We start from the raw sequence: 19421 nt of genomic DNA, 5'->3' as shown, positions 1-19421 counted from the left end.
CGGTCTGTTAAATTCGTTGTTGCATAGCTTTTTTTGTTCACACCGCTTGTACCAATCGAAAGCTTTTTTTTCTCTTCTCTTCTACCGTTTAGTTTTTTCTCATGAAAACAACTTTGAATATCACGAATCTGTGAAAAAAAATCTAAACAACTTCCTTTTTTGATCTCCGACACTGACTGTCAGATCAACTTGAATTTAATGGAAACTAATCCACTGTATCAATAATCAAATCATTGCTTGGAACTTGCTAGTTAGACTTAAAAAGAAAACTTTATCAACTCAATCACTTAAATTAAATTTTTTGAATAATTAAAAAACTATTTTATAATTTTTTTTAAAATTAAATGAAGAAAATATAAACTTAATTTATATAAGGTGACAGGAAAGGTGACCCGGACATGACAGCCATATATTATTACCACTTTTTAGCGAACAAAATAAAACAATCCTTAATTTGTAAATAAAAATTTATCGTAATTATAAAATACGTTTCGATTCCGTCTTATATATAATAAAAGCCTCCATTTTCTCTCTGTTGCTCTTCATCTCGCGTCGCTTTTTGGCGGTTTCAGCTTTTATCGTTCGAACATTCGATTCCTTTTTCTTTTTTTTTGCTTAGCACTCTCACTATCTTTCTCAAAGGTAAGATCCTTATTTACTTACTTTTTTTTAGAATTTAGATTATATATATATATGATTGTATGAATTCTATTAGATTTTTTAAAAAAATTTGAGCTGGAAATTGAGTAGATCGGAGAGTGGTAAGTGTTTAGCGTTTAATTTACGAATGAATGATGTAACGTTTGTTTCTTTATGTTTAGTTTTTATGAGTTGATGGATCTGTGCTTTTCAGTGTCTGTTTGGTTACTCAGAAAATAACTGGGAAAAAGGAAACTAGGAAAATGAGGAAAATTTTATGGAAATACATATATTTTATTTATTTCTCTAAAAGAGTATAAAATTGCAAAATTAATGCTTTTTTTTTTACGAAATTTTACTTCTAATGTGAATAAAACAGTAACTCTTCTTTTAATGTTAGATCCTAGTTGAACTTCGTGGACTTAATTTTAATTTTTCAAATTTTTTTGCATTAAAATGAAAGACCTTTTAATTATTGCATGTGTGAGCTCTTCAAAATTAAGAACAAATTTTTCGAACTCGGATTTCAAAAATAGTGCAAGTTGTGTGATAAAACACTTATAAATGTCTATGATTATTTCTTGAATCCACCAATTTATTGGATGCTAATTTAGTACTGAATTTGAAATTCTGGTAGATATTTGTAAACTTGGATTTCATGTTTTTATACTTTTTAAATATATAATTGGGGTGGAGCTGGAAAATATTTTAGGGGATCCAAAATTAAGTTATATATTTTTAGGAGAGCTAAAATGCAATTTCACCCTTGTATTGATTTATTTCTTTATGGTTTTGAAAAGGATTGGATCAAAATTCTATTGTTTGAGGGGGGGGGGGAGGCAAACTATAATTTTACTATATATTAACTTAAGATTTTATGATTGGAGGTCTAAAGCAACAATTTCCCATATTAGGGATCTGGTTTTGCCTCTGTATATAATCATATCGAATCCTAACTAATTTAGACATATTTTACGTATTTCATCGTCACAAATTGTGCATGAAGTACTGTAAATTGCTATTATGTTGAGTTGATGAAAGTGTAACAGGCCGTGTCGTGTAGCTTGCGTGTGAAGTAAAATGGAGAACACGAAGAGCAACTTTTGATTCTTTTATTTTTGAATTGAGTTAATTAGTTGTAAGATGGCAAGTATCTGTGTTGCAGTGTTGGTTTGTTGATGCTTTATGTTAGCCTTCTTGAAATGTTACGAATTTGGATGAAGGTGAGGAAAAGAAGTTCGATTTTAGCCATTTTTCTATGTTTACAGTCATGCCGAAAGGTGTTTGTTTCTTTATTTTGAATTCGTTGTCCAGTTTAGTTAACGGAAGTACTGATGTTTGTTTCCTTGGGTGTATTAAGCCAGCCATTTTCCGAGTAGGTGATCATTTTTTATGCATTTTGTTCCATTTGATTGCAGGGAAAATTTCGGACAGATGATTGCAGGTTTGGAACAAGCTAAGGTTATGAAATGGAAACCGACCGGAAATCACATTCGATGAAGAAGCTCGATGACGTGAAATGTCAAAGGGTAAGAAAAGCTTTCTTTAATCTTTTTAGTCATCGATATATTCTTTGATACCTGCCTTTAATCCTTGATGTATACCTACCTTTACACTCTCGAGCTGCCCCTCTGAGTCTTTTGCTTGTGGTATCCTCTTTAAACATAAAACGAGCTTATAAATTCTATAAATCCTACATTGCTCCCCCACACTCATTCCCCTGCATTTGTTTTCCGGATATAGGTTGATCAACCCGTAGTTCCTGGTCTGGACGATGAAGTGACTGAGGTTGAGCATTTACTTGCAGAACCTAAAATTGAACATGTTTCGGCAGATGGAATCTTATGTTTTGGGAACGAGAATATAGAGAAGCACTTGAAAATGGAGGACTTCTCGTGTGCCTTCGATTATGGCTGGAAAATCAGTTCCGGTAGTACTTTAACAGTTTGTCTTTATTATTTCGCCGGTGATCTTTTAAGTGCTTGTTATCTACGGATACTGGCCTGTGGAATGATGGGTCGGTCTATCCCTTTAAAAACAAACTCATAGGTTCTTTCTTCAAGTACATAGCTATTTCTTGGTGTAAGTATCATATACGAGTATTTAGCTGTTAGTCTCTAACTTGCTTTACGGTCAATCATTTTCCTATTAGTTTGTAATTTTTCGAAAGTCCTTAAAACTATGAGTTGCGCTTGGATGTGGGAAGCATAATCATTTTAAGACATGAAAATTATGTATCCAACTGGGACATGGGACCATCTTGAAAGATTTGACGCTTATTTGTTGCACCAATGATTACACAACATGATCATAGTAGAAACTGAACCACTCAATTTACGATTCTTTCATCGAACATGCACGAACACTTTCGATTACATTTGCATTTGAAATTTCTCTATATATATTTTCATGCGGCTTATACCTTTTTATGATTTGTTATAAGGTGGGCTGGATTCTATCCATGGTCGAGGAGGAGATGATTTGAAGCTCGAAGTATGTATTGCTCATTCATATTTTTAGAACTTTTGTGTTAAATATCATATTTACAGTATGTATACTTGGATTAGGCCACATGCTTGCATCTGATATGATACTGCTTTAGTAGGTTCTCGACGGATTGCTCGATGAGGTTGATGAAGTGGATGATATCGATGCAGCCCATGATCTCTCCGGTGCTTGTGAAGATTTTCTTTTGGGTGAGTCTTGTCTGTAATTATAATAGTTTACTACCAGTTGTGTGCTATAACACCTGAGGCTCACTTTTTTTCCTTTGGATTGCAGATATTGAATTTCCTGAAAAGTTATCCGAGTTGGATTGCGGTCCTCGTGAAGGATCAACTTTGTGCAACTCAAGTTCAGAAAGTCATTCGCCTGGATTTAGTGGAAGGAGTAATAGTGTCAGTGGCATATCAGAATCATCGATAGCAACTGTTCGAGAATCCAACAGTGAGAATGGTGGGCTTGGGAAGAGGGTTGGTTGCAATTTACGTCATAACTTTAGGAGAAAACACGGGTGTCAGGGTCCCGTTATGGATGTTGGTCGATCAAGTATAGAACACGTGCAAGATCTTGACGAGTCCGATGATGATGAAAAACCTTTAGTAAGTCTTATATTGTCGAATCAGAAAGTAAAAAGCTCTGTTAAAGTAACAAAAGGTGACACTCTTCTCAGACAGAAGAGACTACGCAAACCGACTCGGAGGTACATTGAGGAATTTTCTAGAAATTCCACTATGGAAGAGAGTAAGAGCCATAAAATCCAACCGCAAGAAGAGTTTCCTCAAGTCCCATCTGAATCCCAGCCTCGGAGAGGATGTCCGAAGAAAATTGTGCTTAAATCGGTAGGAGATGTTCCTTTGCCTAACTGGTTACAAGTGTGATAGCTTAAAAAATTTTAACTACGTGTTTCTCATTTTCCATTCAGGAGCTTGAATCGGATTATGAGCTCTCTGCATCAGAATCGGAAGATGGGCGTAAGAGAACTAAACGATCCAAAACAGCTTGTGATCGGAGGAAGCATCAAAAGATGTGGACCCTTATGGAGGTGATTAAGCTTGTTGATGGAATTGCCAAGTACGGTGTCGGAAGATGGACCAATATAAAAAAGCTTCTGTTTGCATCATCCACTTATCGGACACCTGTTGATCTCAGGGTACCTCCTGCTACAATTTCCTCTTGTTTTTTGAAAAACTCGAATACTTTTTTAAATACATATGTTTTCCTACAGGACAAGTGGCGAAATCTACTACGATCCAGTTCTGTGCAGGAAAACAACCGGAGAGAGGTTAGCTTTCGGGTTTTTCTCCATTTTCACTTTCATTTGCTTTTTCAGCTCAATCCAAATGTTCATTGCAGGTTGAGAATCATCCGAAGCATGCCGTACGTCCCTTACCAAAGCCCGTGGTACGTCGCATCCGTGAACTGGCAACCATTCATCCATACCCGAAGGTTTCATCTGTCGATTATGTTCCTTCGTCCGAACAACCGACAACTAAAGGCACTCCGGTTTACTACCGTGCACGAAACTTACGTAGGAAGTAAGCGTAGTTTGAAGAAAGCATTTTGTGTTAATTCAAGTTTAGCTTGTAATAGTCCCTTTAACACCGACCTGCACATATTAATGCTCTTTAAATCATTAGGAAATTAATCTGGTAAAGTGAAAAACCAAGGTTTACAATTATAATAGTTTTCTATCATTCTTGACTAACTAGAGATGGCAAGGGGTCGGGATTGTATGAATTTACATGTCACTCCTGACTTGATACCTATCTTGAACTCAAACTTCAGTTCTAGTGCTCAAACCCGACCACTAGGGGTGTAATCGAGCCAAGCTCGAGATTCAGAGCTTGATGCTCGGCTCAAGCTCGATTGAACATCTGTTTTTAAGTTTGAGCTCGAATCGAGATATAATCGAGTACTCAATCTCAATCTCAGCTCAATAATTAAACATAGGGTTAATAGTATATATTAAGTGTGATGACGTAATTTAATAATATAAAAATATGAAAAACTCAATAAGGCTTGTGAGCTATTCGAGTCAAGTATTACTAAACTCGAATTTGGATCGATCAATTAAGCTTGGCTCGATAATTACCAAATCGAGTTTGAATTTTTTTTAGTTGAACTCAAGTAGCTTGTGAGAACCAGTATCTTATTTACACTTAAATTATCATCCACATTCAAAATGAAACCCTAAACTTCAAAGCTTATGATTGGGTGTTTAAAGTATTGGCATTATATTAACGAGGTTCTTTTGTCAGCCTAACAATTGTTTGGAATAATTAACAACGTTAACTATTTAGACTGAAATTAATTATTAGATTATTAAGTATGATGAATCAAATCATGTCAAATTAAAATATAATTACTAAATCTTGCATTTGAGTATAGTATATGGACCGAAACCAATATTATACCTTTCAGCAATAGCAATTCGAGAGATGATTCCAAGGACTAAATCTTAAAAAATTACAGAAAAATATAGGCATCAAAATGGTAATCTGACGTTGTAGTGGCAGCAATTAGAAAAGCGATTACTATGATCCCAAATTTGAGCATAGGCACCAAAAAAAACCTTTTGTCGGTAGTAATTAAAGAGATCATAGTAGTTAGTATTGTATTGAGGATGGTACACATCATTTCGATCCGTACCAAGTAATTTAGATTTCGTTTTAGTTATCTCTGTGTTTCAACTATTTTGATGTATTTTGGTTCATATCGATTGGTACAATATTTTGATATTTTAAATATAACTTTTATTTTTCTTTAATCTTGAGATATATTTGGAGATAAATATATTTACGTAGTTGAGATATATTTGCTGTATAAAATATATAATTTATTAAAAAATTAAAAATTAAACAATAACTTGATAAAAAAAAGATAATATATGTGAAAAGAAAAACATCGATAAACCTAAAATGACATATCTGCTCACACATGTGAATACCAATACAAGGGCAAAAATGATATGTTCATGGTACGCCATTGACTATATTGAGAGAAGTGATATGGATTACTAAATTTCAAATTTGAGAGCACGGGCACCAAAATTGTAATTTGACCTTTTTAGTAGTAGCAATTAGAAGGATGATTATGCCGACTAAATCTCATATCTGATCATAGTATATAGGCACCAAAACTGTAATTTGGCCTTTTAGCAGTAGCAATTAGAAAAACAATTACTATACTTAAAATCCAACTTTGATCCCAATATATATAGTTATAACTTATTTAACAAATTACAAACAAAGAAACAGATTGCAAAACAAATTTCCAAGGACCAAATTGAAAAAGAAAAAAACTAGCAAATTGGCAGTGGGGCACCGTTCCATTCTTTAAGACATTCAAGCATTGGATCAATTACCTTCCCTTGGCACATAGCAATGAACACCTTGTCAAATTCCTCACCAGGGGACTTCACTTTTTCCCCGGTTAGCAACCCAGTCCCAAGCTCTTCCCTCACGAATTTGTACAGCGGGTAAGACCGGCATTCCGTGATCTTGTTTGGGATTGCTGGGTTTCCGTTCTGGATGGAAACCCTCGAGTTCTCGACCTCTTTCGGCAATAGGGTCTTCAATTCTTCTTCGAAAGCTGCAATCTTTTGGAAGATCGAAGTGCTAGCGTTGTTCTCGTTGTTGCCGTTGCTCAAAGCGTGCTCAACGAGGACTTGTCTTAGCTTTTGCATCAACGGATACGTAGCGCTGCAAGGGTCGTCAATGTATGAGAAAACATATTCGTGGTCCACGGCTTTGAGTAAGTCCTTTTCGCAGAACCGCGAAGGGTGAAGCTCGCCGTTGGGACCGGTCGTGAGGGTCTTCTTAGCGACTTGGCTCACGATGTTCTTTACCGTGTTCTTTAAGTTTTCTTCTAAATGTCTTAAATCGATAGCTTGGCAAAGCGCCACCAAGTATGTGGAGGACATAAGCTTTAAGATATCAACGGCCTCGGCGGTTTTCCGAGATGAGATTAACCCCAATGAGTTCACATCTTGGTTGTGCTGCTCGGCACTTTGAACGTGGTTCGTGACTGGATTAGCCAAGTATTGGAGCTCAGAACAATAGGAAGCCATTGCAATTTCGGCTCCCTTGAAACCATAATCAAGACTTGGGTTTGGACCACCGGAGAGGTTAGATGGGAGACCGTTGTTGTAGAAATCGTTAACAAGTTCCGAGAATTGAGCAAACATAAGTTTCCCTATAGCAGCAATAGCCAAGCGAACGTTATCCATCGAGACACCAATCGGGGTACCTTGGAAATTGCCACCATGTAAGGCCTTATTTCTCGAGACATCGATCAAAGGGTTGTCGTTGACAGAGTTAATCTCTCTTTCGATCGATTTGGTTGCAAATCGGATCACTTCAACCTGAGGACCAAGCCATTGCGGAGAAGTCCGTAACGCGTACCGATCTTGTTTCGGTTTTTGCAACGGATCCATTTCATGTAATTTCTTAGCTGCTTTAACATATGAACTCCCTTCGAGTATATGTTCCATTATCGCAGCGGCCTCAATTTGTCCCGGATGATGCTTCAATTTATGTGTCAAATGATCCGTAAACTCAGGTTTACCGTTCATCACTTCAGCAAAAACCGCAGACAAAATCTCGGACAAAACAACAAGTACATTAGCTTCAAAAAGAACCATGGAAGCCAAACCTGAACCAACCGCGGTACCATTGACAAGAGCCAACCCTTCTTTAGGCTGCAACATGAAGAATCCGGAATCGATACCAGCTACACGAAAGGCTTCCTCGGCATTGAGGGATTTTCCATCTGGTCCAACAGCCTTGGAATTCGGCCTGCCGGTGAGTAATCCAGCAATGTAGGAAAGCGGAACGAGATCACCCGAGGCCGTAATAGTACCGCGGAGGGGCAAACATGGGGTAATGTTGTGGTTTAAAAGCTTAGTAATGGCTTCTAAAATCTCAAATCGGATACCAGAATATCCTTGTAACAGAGTATTGATTCTAACGAGCATGGCTGCCCGCGTTGCTGAGTGAGGAAGCGTGTTGCATGACTCGGTTCCATTGCCAAAAATCCCAGCATTCAAGAACCTGTACAGGCAGACAACAAATAGATTTAAGATATTTTGCTTCGATTTTTCATTGATTTAATTTGTTATTTATAAGTTAAAAATCGTAATTGTTCAAATTAAATTCTAATTAATGTTTTATTCTGTATTAATATAAGAACTAGGATTTTATTTCTAAACAGTGAAAAACTGAAAATTCTTGAAAACGAATATAAATAATTAAATATTTTAACAATTAATTAAATTTATTAAGAAACGAAAGAACCGAACCAAGCCGATACTAATCTGTAAAATTCGGTTCAATTATTTATAACTCACCCAACTAAATCGATTTATTCTTTTTTCAATTAAATCTCAATTAAGGTTTCAGTTAAGATGTTTTTGTTGGTCGGTTATTGATTATTAAAATTTATAATTGAACCCATTGGGGAAACATGCTGCTAAGTTTTGGGGTTGATTCAAAATTTCCAAAAATTTCAGGGACCTAATTCAAAATTTAATTTTTTGGGGAGATTTAATTGAAATTTTAAAATTGTTAATGGATGAATGGGAATTTTCAAAAATCTTAAAAGATCTAATTAGAATTTTAAAACTTTAGAGATTTAATTAGAATTTTTAAAAGTTTTAAGAGGTATAATTAAAACTTAAAAAAAAAGGCATGATGAAAAATTTTCAAAATTTTGAAACTTTTGAAGACTCAAGTAAAATTCTTAAAACTTTTGAGAGGCTTAATTGAAATTTTAAAAATTTCAAAGGATATAATGAAAATTTTCAAAATTTTTGAGAGGCGAAGATCCCTACAAGCTTCCACCCCTGTAACTAAATAGACCGACTTGATTAACTCAGAATATTTAATATAACCAAAATTTTATGTATATTTTAATATTTATAATAAATATATAATATAAAATAATTATATTTTAAAAAAAAAGTTAAACCGACCGAACTAGATGTTAAATCGACTTTGTTAGGTCAACTGGAGATCATAAAAGCAAGGGGATTTAAAATTATATTTAAGGGCTTGGCGCCCCAAAAATGGAAAAATTCTATGCAGGTTAAATTGCATTTTGGTAAAATTTATGTTAGGTCCTTTCTAAATACTGTATTAATTATGATAAAATTATATTTTAATCCTCAAAATTTTATAATTTTATAATTCAATTTAAGCACTAAAAAAATTTAATCTGACCGTATTAACCGTTGTTCACCTCTTCACCGCCAAATTATGTTATACAAAAAACAAATCCACCTGGTTCAGAACTGAGTCAAATAGTACGATTCAACTCAGTACGAAAGCGAGTTGCAATGCTGGTTTTTAAGTACGTAAATTTATTTATATTTTTCTTTTAAAACTTACCTAATAAGCTCTTTTTGAAGCGCAGCGCCTTGTTTGGTTCTCCGATGAGAAGTAGAGCCAAAACCAGTAGTAACGCCATAGCTATCAGTGCCTTTATTCATCCCATCAAGCACCCAATCGGCACTAGCTTTAACGGCAGCCCTCGCATCGTCGGAGAGTTCAACTTTGACACCAGAATCGTGCGCTGCAATCGCCGCGACTTGAGAGATCGTTAATGTCTCTCCGCCGAGTTTCACCAATGGCTTCCGATACTCCATCACCATCCGTTTCACTTCGTCCAAATGGCTTCCTTTCAACGATTCGGCCACAACGCCCCAGTTCAATGGATCGGCTGCGAAGGCGGTGGAACCGTTGGCTGTGGTGGTGCAAAAACTGTCTAAAGAACCGTTTTGAGTGATTGCCGCCATTTTATAACAGGAATTATTGATCGAAATGAAAGGATTTTTTTATGTTTGATTTACGAATCTATGGATTTTGAGAGAGGGAAAATGAGATCAAATCGAAGGAAATATCAAAGGATTTTTTTTTTTTTTAAATTTCCTTTGGTTTCCTTCTTGGAGAGAAAAGAAAAGAAAAATATGGTTTAAATAGAGAAGAGATAAAGGGGGAAAGGGGTTAGTGGAGTTGGGTAGGTAAGCATAAGGGGGTTGTATGTAGATGGTAGAGAACGAAAAACAAATTAAATTAAATTAAAAATTCCAATTCATTTTATTTCGGATAAATTAAATTTGAGTTCGGTTTCACTAGATTTGATTATTGGAAAAAATTAACAATTAAACTCATTTTAACTTAAATATGAATTAAACTGAATTTCAAATGATACAAATTTTGATATGACTCGAATTTGAAATGAATTAAGCTCGAACTTATCCAAAAAGTAACATGCAATAACCCGGAACTTGAAGTTTTTCAAATTCGTAATAACCTTATTTGAAAAACTGAGTCTTGGAATTCGAATCCAAAATGAGCCGAATTCAGAATAGTATAACTAGAAGTGAATCGAAATCGAAACCGAGTCAAATTAGAAGTTTTTATAACTTGAGTTAACTCAATCCAGATTCACTAGACCAAAAACGACATAACCCAAAACGGTCTGACTAAAAATGAATCAAAATTGCAATTAACTCGAATTTGAAAAGACTTAAAATTTTTAAAACTTGAATTAACTCAATCTAGATTGATCAAACCTAAAACGTCTTGAGCTCGAGACAATCTGACTAAAACTGAATCTAAATCAATATTGACTCGAAAAATTTTCAAAAGACGAATTGACTCAATCCAAATTGAACAGACCCGAAATATTCCGACTAAAAATAAAACCAAAAGTGACTTAAATTTAAAATAACTCAAAATTTTCAAAACTCGAATTTACCTAATCTTAATAGTCCAAACCGGTCCAATTAGCAAGCCTAGTTGATATTTAATTCCGATTCAAGATTTAATTTACAATCATAAACAAAATGTAATTAACATCATCGGTATTTAAATGTCAAAATCATAACTTGAACAAAAATATCTATTAATTTAAAACGGATAACTCGACCCTCGAACAAGTTTCAAAAATTAAAATAATACTTGCAAAAACGTAAATAAATATTAAATGAACAGAAAAAAACAAAAAAAGGGTGAAAGCGATGGATTTGTGGTTGGTGAGACTAGAGGAGGAAACGTTTCCATGCATGTTTTTTTGAGTAGTAGGTTAACGTTGCATTAATTATTTTTATATTTTTTAATGAAAAAGATATTTTTAAATTTTTTTTTGCCAAATATGTAAATTCATTAATGACTTTTCCATGTTTATCCCAGAAATATGTTTACTAATTCCGCCGACTAAATTTATTATCAAACTATAAATTGGATTTTTTAGGTAGATTTTTGTTTCACGTTAGATTTCTTTCCAAATAAGTATCATAAATAAATATATATATAAATACTAAAATAAGTATCAACTGGCATTGGTATTGTTGCCAATTTAGGAGAACGTGAGTTCGAGTATGCTGAAGCGCATTATACTCCTATTTAAGGATTGGAGAGAGACTATGGATAATTATAGATATTGTATCAAAAAGAGCAGATATAATAATAAACTATAATCCTTTTTTGTGGGGCCAAGGCCATTGTCGACCCCCCTTTGGCTCCGTCATTATACACGTATTTACAATTTAATGTAAGTGTTTTAATTATTAAATATGATCATTATTAGATCCAAATTGATATTTTATGCTTACATTGACAAATAGGATGATGGGAGGACAATACTGATATTTCGAAGAGTCAATTAGAATATTTTGAAGAACAGGGACCGATTTAAAATCTGAATGAAAGTTTGGGTATGCTTGGTAGAATAGCCCTATTTAATAAACTAAGATTATGCTTAGTTAAAGCTAACACCGCCTGCAAAATGACTTTTGTACTATTCTTGGGAGAAGCTAATATTTGGATTAATACTTTTGGAATTAGTAGTAATAACTTTTAAAATAAAAAATAAAAATATTTTTTAATAAATTATCTAATTTTTAAGAGAAGAGAGATTTTTTCTTTTTTGGATAAGATAAAGTTGAGTAATTTATAGAAGAGCTGATAGGTTTTTTTTTCCTGAAAATATTTTCGGTCCCTTTCAATTTTGATATTGAGTAAATTGGTTCATTTAAAAATTTTAAAGCAATTTTTTAAATTTTGGAAGTGATCAACTATTCGACAATTAATCATGGCGTTAAAGTTTTTCGACAATTGTATATAATTTTAATTAGTGTAATGACAAATTTAGCCCTCGATATTTGTACATTTTGTGTGAACATTCGAGTTAAATTGTTAAACCAAAATCAAATTGATAGAATGTGTAAAATCGAGAGTTAATTTTGTTATTATACTAATAAAAAATATGCACAAGCGGGATTAAATTACTCTAAATTTTTAGAATGACCAATTAGCTCAATATTAAACTTAATTGGATATTTAAATTTTATACTTATTTTCCTATATATTGTTTAATTTGACGATTCCATTCATATCCACACAATTTAAAATTCGGGTTCATGTCGTTTCATGATTATTGGTCGAGAATTCAAGTTAGACAATCTCGGATTCATATATCTATTTATTTATTTATTTGCATCATTTTGAGTTTTTTTATTCGATTCGTTTTTCTTATTTTGTGTTGTACAAATAAAAATATCTATAATTTCAAAATTGGTTCATTTAAGTCAAATTTCTCGTAAAATTTATATTTTATTCCATAAAATAAGGGTTGTTTGGTATACTATTTTCAACAAAGCTGTTTTCTTTTGAACTTATCCTCAACAAGAAAAAACTGTTCAAACCTCACCAAATTTCCATTACGTCTCCAATATAAATAATTATTATTTTATACCTTATTAGTGGAATAAAAGAATTAGGGTAAATTGCTAAAATAGTCACTTTTGTTTATCTTCGGTTACGTTTTAGTCACTGAGCCGTTAATTGCCGTTAACGGTAAGCTAACGTGGCACATTAAATCATCATTTCAAACAAAAAAATTTAGGTTGAATTATACAATTGGTCCCAATATTTTTTTCATTTTGAGCAATTTAATTTTTTCTTTTATCTTATTTTAACTTTCTTTTTTTTGTTCTTTTTTTCATTCTCTTCTGCTTCTTCCTCTATTTTCCTCCCTTCTCCGTCTCTTTTAATGTAGTTTTTCTATGTGTTTTATTTGTTAAAACTAAAGGGAAAAAAAAGGAAAATAAAGAAACAAAAAGAAAAAATTAAATTGTTCAAAAAAATAAAAGTATAAGGACTATTTTAACAAATCGAAAACATAGAAAAACTACGTTAAAAGAACATAAAAGCAAAAAAATTAAATTGCTCAAAACGAAAAAAATATGGGGACCAATTGTATAATTCAACCTAAAATTTTTGTTTGAAATGATGATTTAACGTGCCACGTTAGCTTACCATTAACGACAATTAACGACTCAGTAACTAAAACGTAACATTTCAAACATAAGTTATACTAGAAGTGTAGCGATTCAAATTCAAATACGAATTAAAATAATAATAAAAATTGAAGTTTAAGTTATTTTAGATGGGGTTGGGTTTGTGTAAAACTCGTTTCATTAATTAAAATAAGACAAAGACTAAACCCAAACCAACAGGCTTATTCCATACACTCGGTCCTATTGTCGTCTACTAACATCAGAACTAGAATTCAAAGCATCATCAGATAAATTAGAATTAGGAAACAAGGAAGGGCTATCCCACTAAGTATGATCCGCATAAGATAAGGTTACCTTAGCATGGTTATGAATCGTCTCATTAGCGTCTCGACGTGTCCAACAAAAGGACAAATTATGGAACCAAGAAGCAACAACTTGACAATCCATAATCAAGAAACCAAAATTCGATAAATCTATGTTACTCTTAGTAACTGCAGTAATAACCCGAAGACAAGCAGAACCAACAATGATGTTATTGATACCAATAGCCTTCTAACTAATAAAGAACTTCGCGAAGTGCAAACGTCTCAGCTAAATTAGACGCCAAGCATAAATCGGAATGGTTATAAAGACCATTAATAAAAATGTCATTTGAATAAAACGTACAATATTTTAATAATAATAAAAAATGTGATTAGTTTAACTCGTGAACGGGTCTAGTAAACAAAATAGAATTTGGTATACTATTTCATATCAAAATCAAGAATTAACTAAACATTGTAAAGCAAGGGACCTACAAAACAATTAATCAATCAATTATTGTGAAGCAAAAAAAAAAAAAAAGAGTTAGATAAATACTGGCCGCATATCCCACCAACCTTCGTGTGTGTGTATATATATACACCTACCAAAAATATTCGGATAAATTACACCACGGGTCATTTTAAAATAAAGCTGTTGTTATTTTAGTCACTCTAATTCTTTTGATCAATTTAGTCACTCTAATTGAGACAATTGTTCGAATTAGTCACTACCGCTAAAATTTCGATTAACCCACTAACGTATAAAATTAGGAATCTTTCAAATTTGAGAGCACGGGCACCAAAATTGCAATTCGACCTTTTTAGTAGTAACAATTACAAAGATGATTATGCCGACTAAATCTCATATCTGATCATAGTATGTAGGCACCAAAACTGTAATTTGGCCTTTTTGCAGTAGCAATTAGAAAAACAATTACTATACTTAAAACCCAACTTTGAGCAGAATATATATAGTTATAACTTAATTTAACAAATTACAAACAAAGAAACATATTGCAAAACAAATTTCCAAGGACCAAATTGAAAAGGAAAAAAACTAGCAAATTGGCAGTGGGGCACCGTTCCATTCTTTAAGACATTCAAGCATTGGATCAATTACCTTCCCTTGGCACATAGCAATGAACACCTTGTCAAATTCCTCACCAGGGGACTTCACTTTTTCCCCGGTTAGCAACCCAGTCCCAAGCTCTTCCCTCACGAATTTGTACAGCGGGTAAGACCGGCATTTCGTGATCTTGTTTGGGATTGCTGGGTTTCCGTTCTCGATGGAAACCCTCGAGTTCTCGACCTCTTTCGGCAATAGGGTCTTCAATTCTTCTTCAAAAGCTGCGATCTTTTGGAAGATCGAAGTGCTAGCGTTGTTCTCGTTGTTGCCGTTGCTCAAAGCGTGCTCAACGAGGACTTGTCTTAGCTTTTGCATCAACGGATACGTAGCGCTGCAAGGGTCGTCAATGTATGAGAAAACATATTCGTGGTCCACGGCTTTGAGTAAGTCCTTTTCGCAGAACCGCGAAGGGTGAAGCTCGCCGTTGGGACCGGTCGTGAGGGTCTTCTTAGCGACTTGGCTCACGATGTTCTTTACCGTGTTCTTTAAGTTTTCTTCTAAGTGTCTTAAATCGATAGCTTGGCAAAGCGCCACCAAGTATGTGGAGGACATAAGCTTTATGATATCGACGGCCTCGGCGGTTTTCCGAGATGAGATTAACCCCAATGAGTTCACATCTTGGTTGTGCTGCTCGGCACTTTGAACGTGGTTCGTGACTGGATTAGCCAAGTATTGGAGCTCAGAACAATAGGAAGCCATTGCAATTTCGGCTCCCTTGAAACCATAATCAAGACTTGGGTTTGGACCACCAGAGAGGTTAGATGGGAGACCGCCGTTGTAGAAATCGTTAACAAGTTCCGAGAATTGAGCAAACATAAGTTTCCCTATAGCAGCAATAGCCAAGCGAACGTTATCCATCGAGACACCAATCGGGGTACCTTGGAAATTGCCACCATGTAAGGCCTTATTTCTCGAGACATCGATCAAAGGGTTGTCGTTGACAGAGTTAATCTCTCTTTCGATCGATTTGGTTGCAAATCGGATCACTTCAACCTGAGGACCAAGCCATTGCGGAGAAGTCCGTAACGCGTACCGATCTTGTTTCGGTTTTTGCAACGGATCCATTTCATGTAATTTCTTAGCTGCTTTAACATATGAACTCCCTTCGAGTATATGTTCCATTATCGCAGCGGCCTCAATTTGTCCCGGATGATGCTTCAATTTATGTGTCAAATGATCCGTAAACTCAGGTTTACCGTTCATCACTTCAGCAAAAACCGCAGACAAAATCTCGGACAAAACAACAAGTACATTAGCTTCAAAAAGAACCATGGAAGCCAAACCTGAACCAACCGCGGTACCATTGACAAGAGCAAACCCTTCTTTAGGCCGCAACATGAAGAATCCGGAATCGATACCAGCTACACGAAAGGCTTCCTCGGCATTGAGGGATTTTCCATCTGGTCCAACAGCCTTGGAATTCGGCCTGCCGGTGAGTAATCCAGCAATGTAGGAAAGCGGAACGAGATCACCCGAGGCCGTAATAGTGCCGCGGAGGGGCAAACATGGGGTAATGTTGTGGTTTAAAAGCTTAGTAATGGCTTCTAAAATCTCAAATCGGATACCAGAATATCCTTGTAACAGAGTATTGATTCTAACGAGCATGGCTGCCCGCGTTGCTGAGTGAGGAAGCGTGTTGCATGACTCGGTTCCATTGCCAAAAATCCCAGCATTCAAGAACCTGTACAGGCAGACAACAAATAGATTTAAGATATTTTGCTTCGATTTTTCATTGATTTAATTTATTATTTATAAGTTAAAAATCGTAATTGTTCAAATTAAATTCTAATTAACGTTTAATTCTGTATTAATATAAAAACTAGGATTTTATTTCTAAACAGTGAAAACTGAAAATTCTTAAAACGAATATAAATAATTAAATATTTTAACAATTAATTAAATTTATTAAGAAACGAAAGAACCGAACCAAACCGATACTAATCGGTAAAATTCGGTTCAATTATTTATAACTCGATTATAACTCACCCAACTAAATCAATTTATTCTTTTTTCAATTAAATCTCAATTAAGGTTTCAGTTAAGATGCTAAGTTTATAATTGAAATCTATAATTGAACTCATTAGTGAAACATGCTGCTAAGTTTTGGGGTTGATTCAAAATTTCCAAAAATTTCAGGGACCTAATTCAAAATTTAATTTTTTTGGGGACATTTAATTGAAAATTTTAAAATTGTTAATGGATGAATGAGAATTTTCAAAAATCTTAAAAGATCTAATTAGAATTTTTAAAACTTTAGAGATTTAATTAGAATTTTTAAAAGTTTTAAGAGGCATAATTAAAACTTAAAAAAATAAAAGGCATGATGAAAATTTTTCAAAATTTTTAAACTTTTGAAGACTCAAGTAAAATTCTTAAAACTTTTGAGAGGCTTAATTGAAATTTTAAAAATTTCAAAGGATATAATGAAAAGTTTTCAAAATTTTTGAGAGGCGAAGATCCTTACAAGCTTCCACGCCTGTAACTAAATAGACCGACTTGATTAACTCAGAATATTTAATATAACCAAAATTTTATGTATATTTTAATATTTATATTAAATATATATAATATAAAATAATTATATTTAAAAAAAAAAGTTAAACCGACCGAACTGAGATGTAAAAGCGAGGGGATTTAAAATTATATTTAAGGGCTTGGCGCCCCAAAAGTGGAAACATTGCTAGCAGGTTATATTGCATTTTGGTAAAATTTATGTTAGGTCCTTTCTAAATACTGTATTAATTACGATAAAATTATATTTCAATCCTCAAAATTTTATAATTTTATAATTCAATTTAAGCACTAAAAAAAATTAATCTGACCGTATTAACCGTTGTTCACCTCTTCACCGCCAAATTATAAGTTATACAAAAAAACAAATCCACCTAGTTCAGAACTGAGTCAAATAGTACGATTCAACTCAGTTCGAAAGCGAGTTGCAATGCTGGTTTTTAAGTACGTAAATTTATTTATATTTTTCTTTTAAAACTCACCTAATAAGCTCTTTTTGAAGCGCAGCGCCTTGTTTGGTTCTCCGATGAGAAGTAGCGCCAAAACCAGTAGTTACGCCATAGCTATCAGTGCCTTTATTCATCCCATCAAGCACCCAATCGGCACTAGCTTTAACGGCAGCCCTCGCATCGTCGGAGAGTTCAACTTTGACACCAGAATCGTGCGCTGCAATCGCCGCGACTTGAGAGATCGTTAATGTCTCTCCGCCGAGTTTCACCAATGGCTTCCGATACTCCATCACCATCCGTCTCACTTCGTCCAAATGGCTTCCTTTCAACGATTCGGCCACAACGCCCCAGTTCAATGGATCCGCTGCGAAGGCGGTGGAACCGTTGGCTGTGGTGGTGCAAAAACTGTCTAAAGAACCGTTTTGAGTGATTGCCGCCATTTTATAACAGGAATTATTGATCGAAATGAAAGGATTTTTTTATGTTTGATTTACGAATCTATGGATTTTGAGAGAGGAAAAATGAGATCAAATCGAAGGAAAAATCAAAGGATTTTTTTTTTTGAAAATTTCCTTTGGTTTCCTTCTTGAAGAGAAAAGAAAAGAAAATTATGGTTTAAATACAGAAGAGATAAAGGGAGAGAGGGGTTAGTGGAGTTGGGTAGGTAAGCATAAGGGGGTTGTAAGTAGATGGTAGAGAACGAAAACCAAATTAAATTAAATTAAATTAAAAATTCCAATTCATTTTAATTTGGATAAATTAAATTTGAGTTCGGTTTCACTAGATTTGATTCTTGGAAAAAAATTAACTATTAAACTCATTTTAACTTAAATATGAATTAAACTGAATTTCGAATGATACAAATTTTGATATGACTCGAATTTGAAATGAATTAAGCTCGAACTTATCCAAAAAGTAACATGAAATGACCCGAAACTTGAAGTTTTTCAAATTCGTAATAACCTTATTTGAAAAACTGAGTCTTGGAATTCGAATCCAAAATGAGCCAAATTCAGAATAGTATAACTAGAAATGAATCGAAATCGAAACCGAGTCAAATTAGAAGTTTTTATAACTTGAGTTAACTCAATCCAGATTCACTAGACCAAAAACGACATAACCCAAAACGGTCTGACTAAAAATGAATCAAAATTGCAATTAACTTGAATTTGAAAAGACTTAAAATTTTTAAAACTTGAATTAACTCAATCTAGATTGATCAAACCTAAAATGATTTGAACTCGAGACAATATGACTAAAACTGAATCTAAATCGATATTGACTTGAAAAATTTTCAAAAGACGAATTGACTCAATCCAAATTGACCAGACCCGAAATATTCCGACTAAAAATAAAACCAAAAGTGGCTTAAATTTAAAATAATTCAAAATTTTCAAAACTCGAATTTACCTAATCTTAATAGTCCAATTAGCAAGCCTAGTTGATATTTAATTCCGATTCAAGATTTAATTTACAATCATAAACAAAATGTAATTAACATCATCGGTATTTAAATGTCAAAATCATAACGAACAAAAATATCTATTAATTTAAAACGGATAACTCGACCCTCGAACAAGTTTCAAAAATTA

The 19421-nt window shown here is 33.9% G+C and overlaps 3 protein-coding genes across 3 annotated transcripts; 1 reads left to right on the top strand and 2 right to left on the bottom strand.

Moving 5' to 3' along the window:
- Positions 1–476: 476 nt before the first annotated feature.
- On the top strand, positions 477–4846 carry LOC105761804 (hypothetical protein). The gene is made up of 9 exons (XM_012579731.2): positions 477–642; positions 2058–2168; positions 2383–2569; positions 3083–3132; positions 3245–3335; positions 3421–3980; positions 4064–4291; positions 4367–4423; positions 4495–4846. The coding sequence occupies exons 2-9, from the start codon at positions 2109–2111 to the stop codon at positions 4678–4680; spliced, it is 1419 nt and encodes a 472-aa protein (XP_012435185.1). The 5' UTR covers positions 477–642; positions 2058–2108; the 3' UTR covers positions 4681–4846.
- A 1480-nt stretch (positions 4847–6326) lies between these two features.
- On the bottom strand, positions 6327–10091 carry LOC105761806 (phenylalanine ammonia-lyase). The gene is made up of 2 exons (XM_052623912.1): positions 9528–10091; positions 6327–8192 (listed from the first exon to the last, which is right to left on the bottom strand). Exons 1-2 carry the CDS (start codon positions 9932–9934, stop codon positions 6443–6445), a joined length of 2157 nt encoding a protein of 718 aa, XP_052479872.1. The 5' UTR covers positions 9935–10091; the 3' UTR covers positions 6327–6442.
- Positions 10092–14698: 4607 nt separating this feature from the next.
- Positions 14699–18421, bottom strand: LOC105761807 (phenylalanine ammonia-lyase). Its single transcript, XM_052623913.1, has 2 exons — positions 17863–18421; positions 14699–16550 (listed from the first exon to the last, which is right to left on the bottom strand). Exons 1-2 carry the CDS (start codon positions 18267–18269, stop codon positions 14801–14803), a joined length of 2157 nt encoding a protein of 718 aa, XP_052479873.1. The 5' UTR covers positions 18270–18421; the 3' UTR covers positions 14699–14800.
- Positions 18422–19421: the final 1000 nt, after the last annotated feature.

Source organism: Gossypium raimondii, chromosome 11 (assembly GCF_025698545.1).
Source record: "Gossypium raimondii isolate GPD5lz chromosome 11, ASM2569854v1, whole genome shotgun sequence".
NCBI classification, from domain to species: domain Eukaryota; kingdom Viridiplantae; phylum Streptophyta; class Magnoliopsida; order Malvales; family Malvaceae; genus Gossypium; species Gossypium raimondii.
The sequence above is the reverse complement of the archived record's forward strand: the minus strand, read 5'-3'. Positions and strand labels throughout refer to the sequence as shown.

What these genes read in the sequence shown, in the direction of transcription:
- LOC105761807 (XM_052623913.1), bottom strand. Translation starts at nt 18,269, where the DNA reads ATGGCGGCAATCACTCAAAACGGTTCTTTAGACAGTTTTTGCACCACC. An exon ending in CTTCAAAAAGAGCTTATTAG is followed by an intron (nt 16,551 to 17,862) that starts GTGAGTTTTAAA and finishes CTGCCTGTACAG; the next exon opens with GTTCTTGAATGCTGGGATTT.
- LOC105761806 (XM_052623912.1), bottom strand. Translation starts at nt 9,934, where the DNA reads ATGGCGGCAATCACTCAAAACGGTTCTTTAGACAGTTTTTGCACCACC. An exon ending in CTTCAAAAAGAGCTTATTAG is followed by an intron (nt 8,193 to 9,527) that starts GTAAGTTTTAAA and finishes CTGCCTGTACAG; the next exon opens with GTTCTTGAATGCTGGGATTT.
- LOC105761804 (XM_012579731.2), top strand. Translation starts at nt 2,109, where the DNA reads ATGGAAACCGACCGGAAATCACATTCGATGAAGAAGCTCGATGACGTG. An exon ending in TGGCTGGAAAATCAGTTCCG is followed by an intron (nt 2,570 to 3,082) that starts GTAGTACTTTAA and finishes ATTTGTTATAAG; the next exon opens with GTGGGCTGGATTCTATCCAT. An exon ending in GGACACCTGTTGATCTCAGG is followed by an intron (nt 4,292 to 4,366) that starts GTACCTCCTGCT and finishes GTTTTCCTACAG; the next exon opens with GACAAGTGGCGAAATCTACT.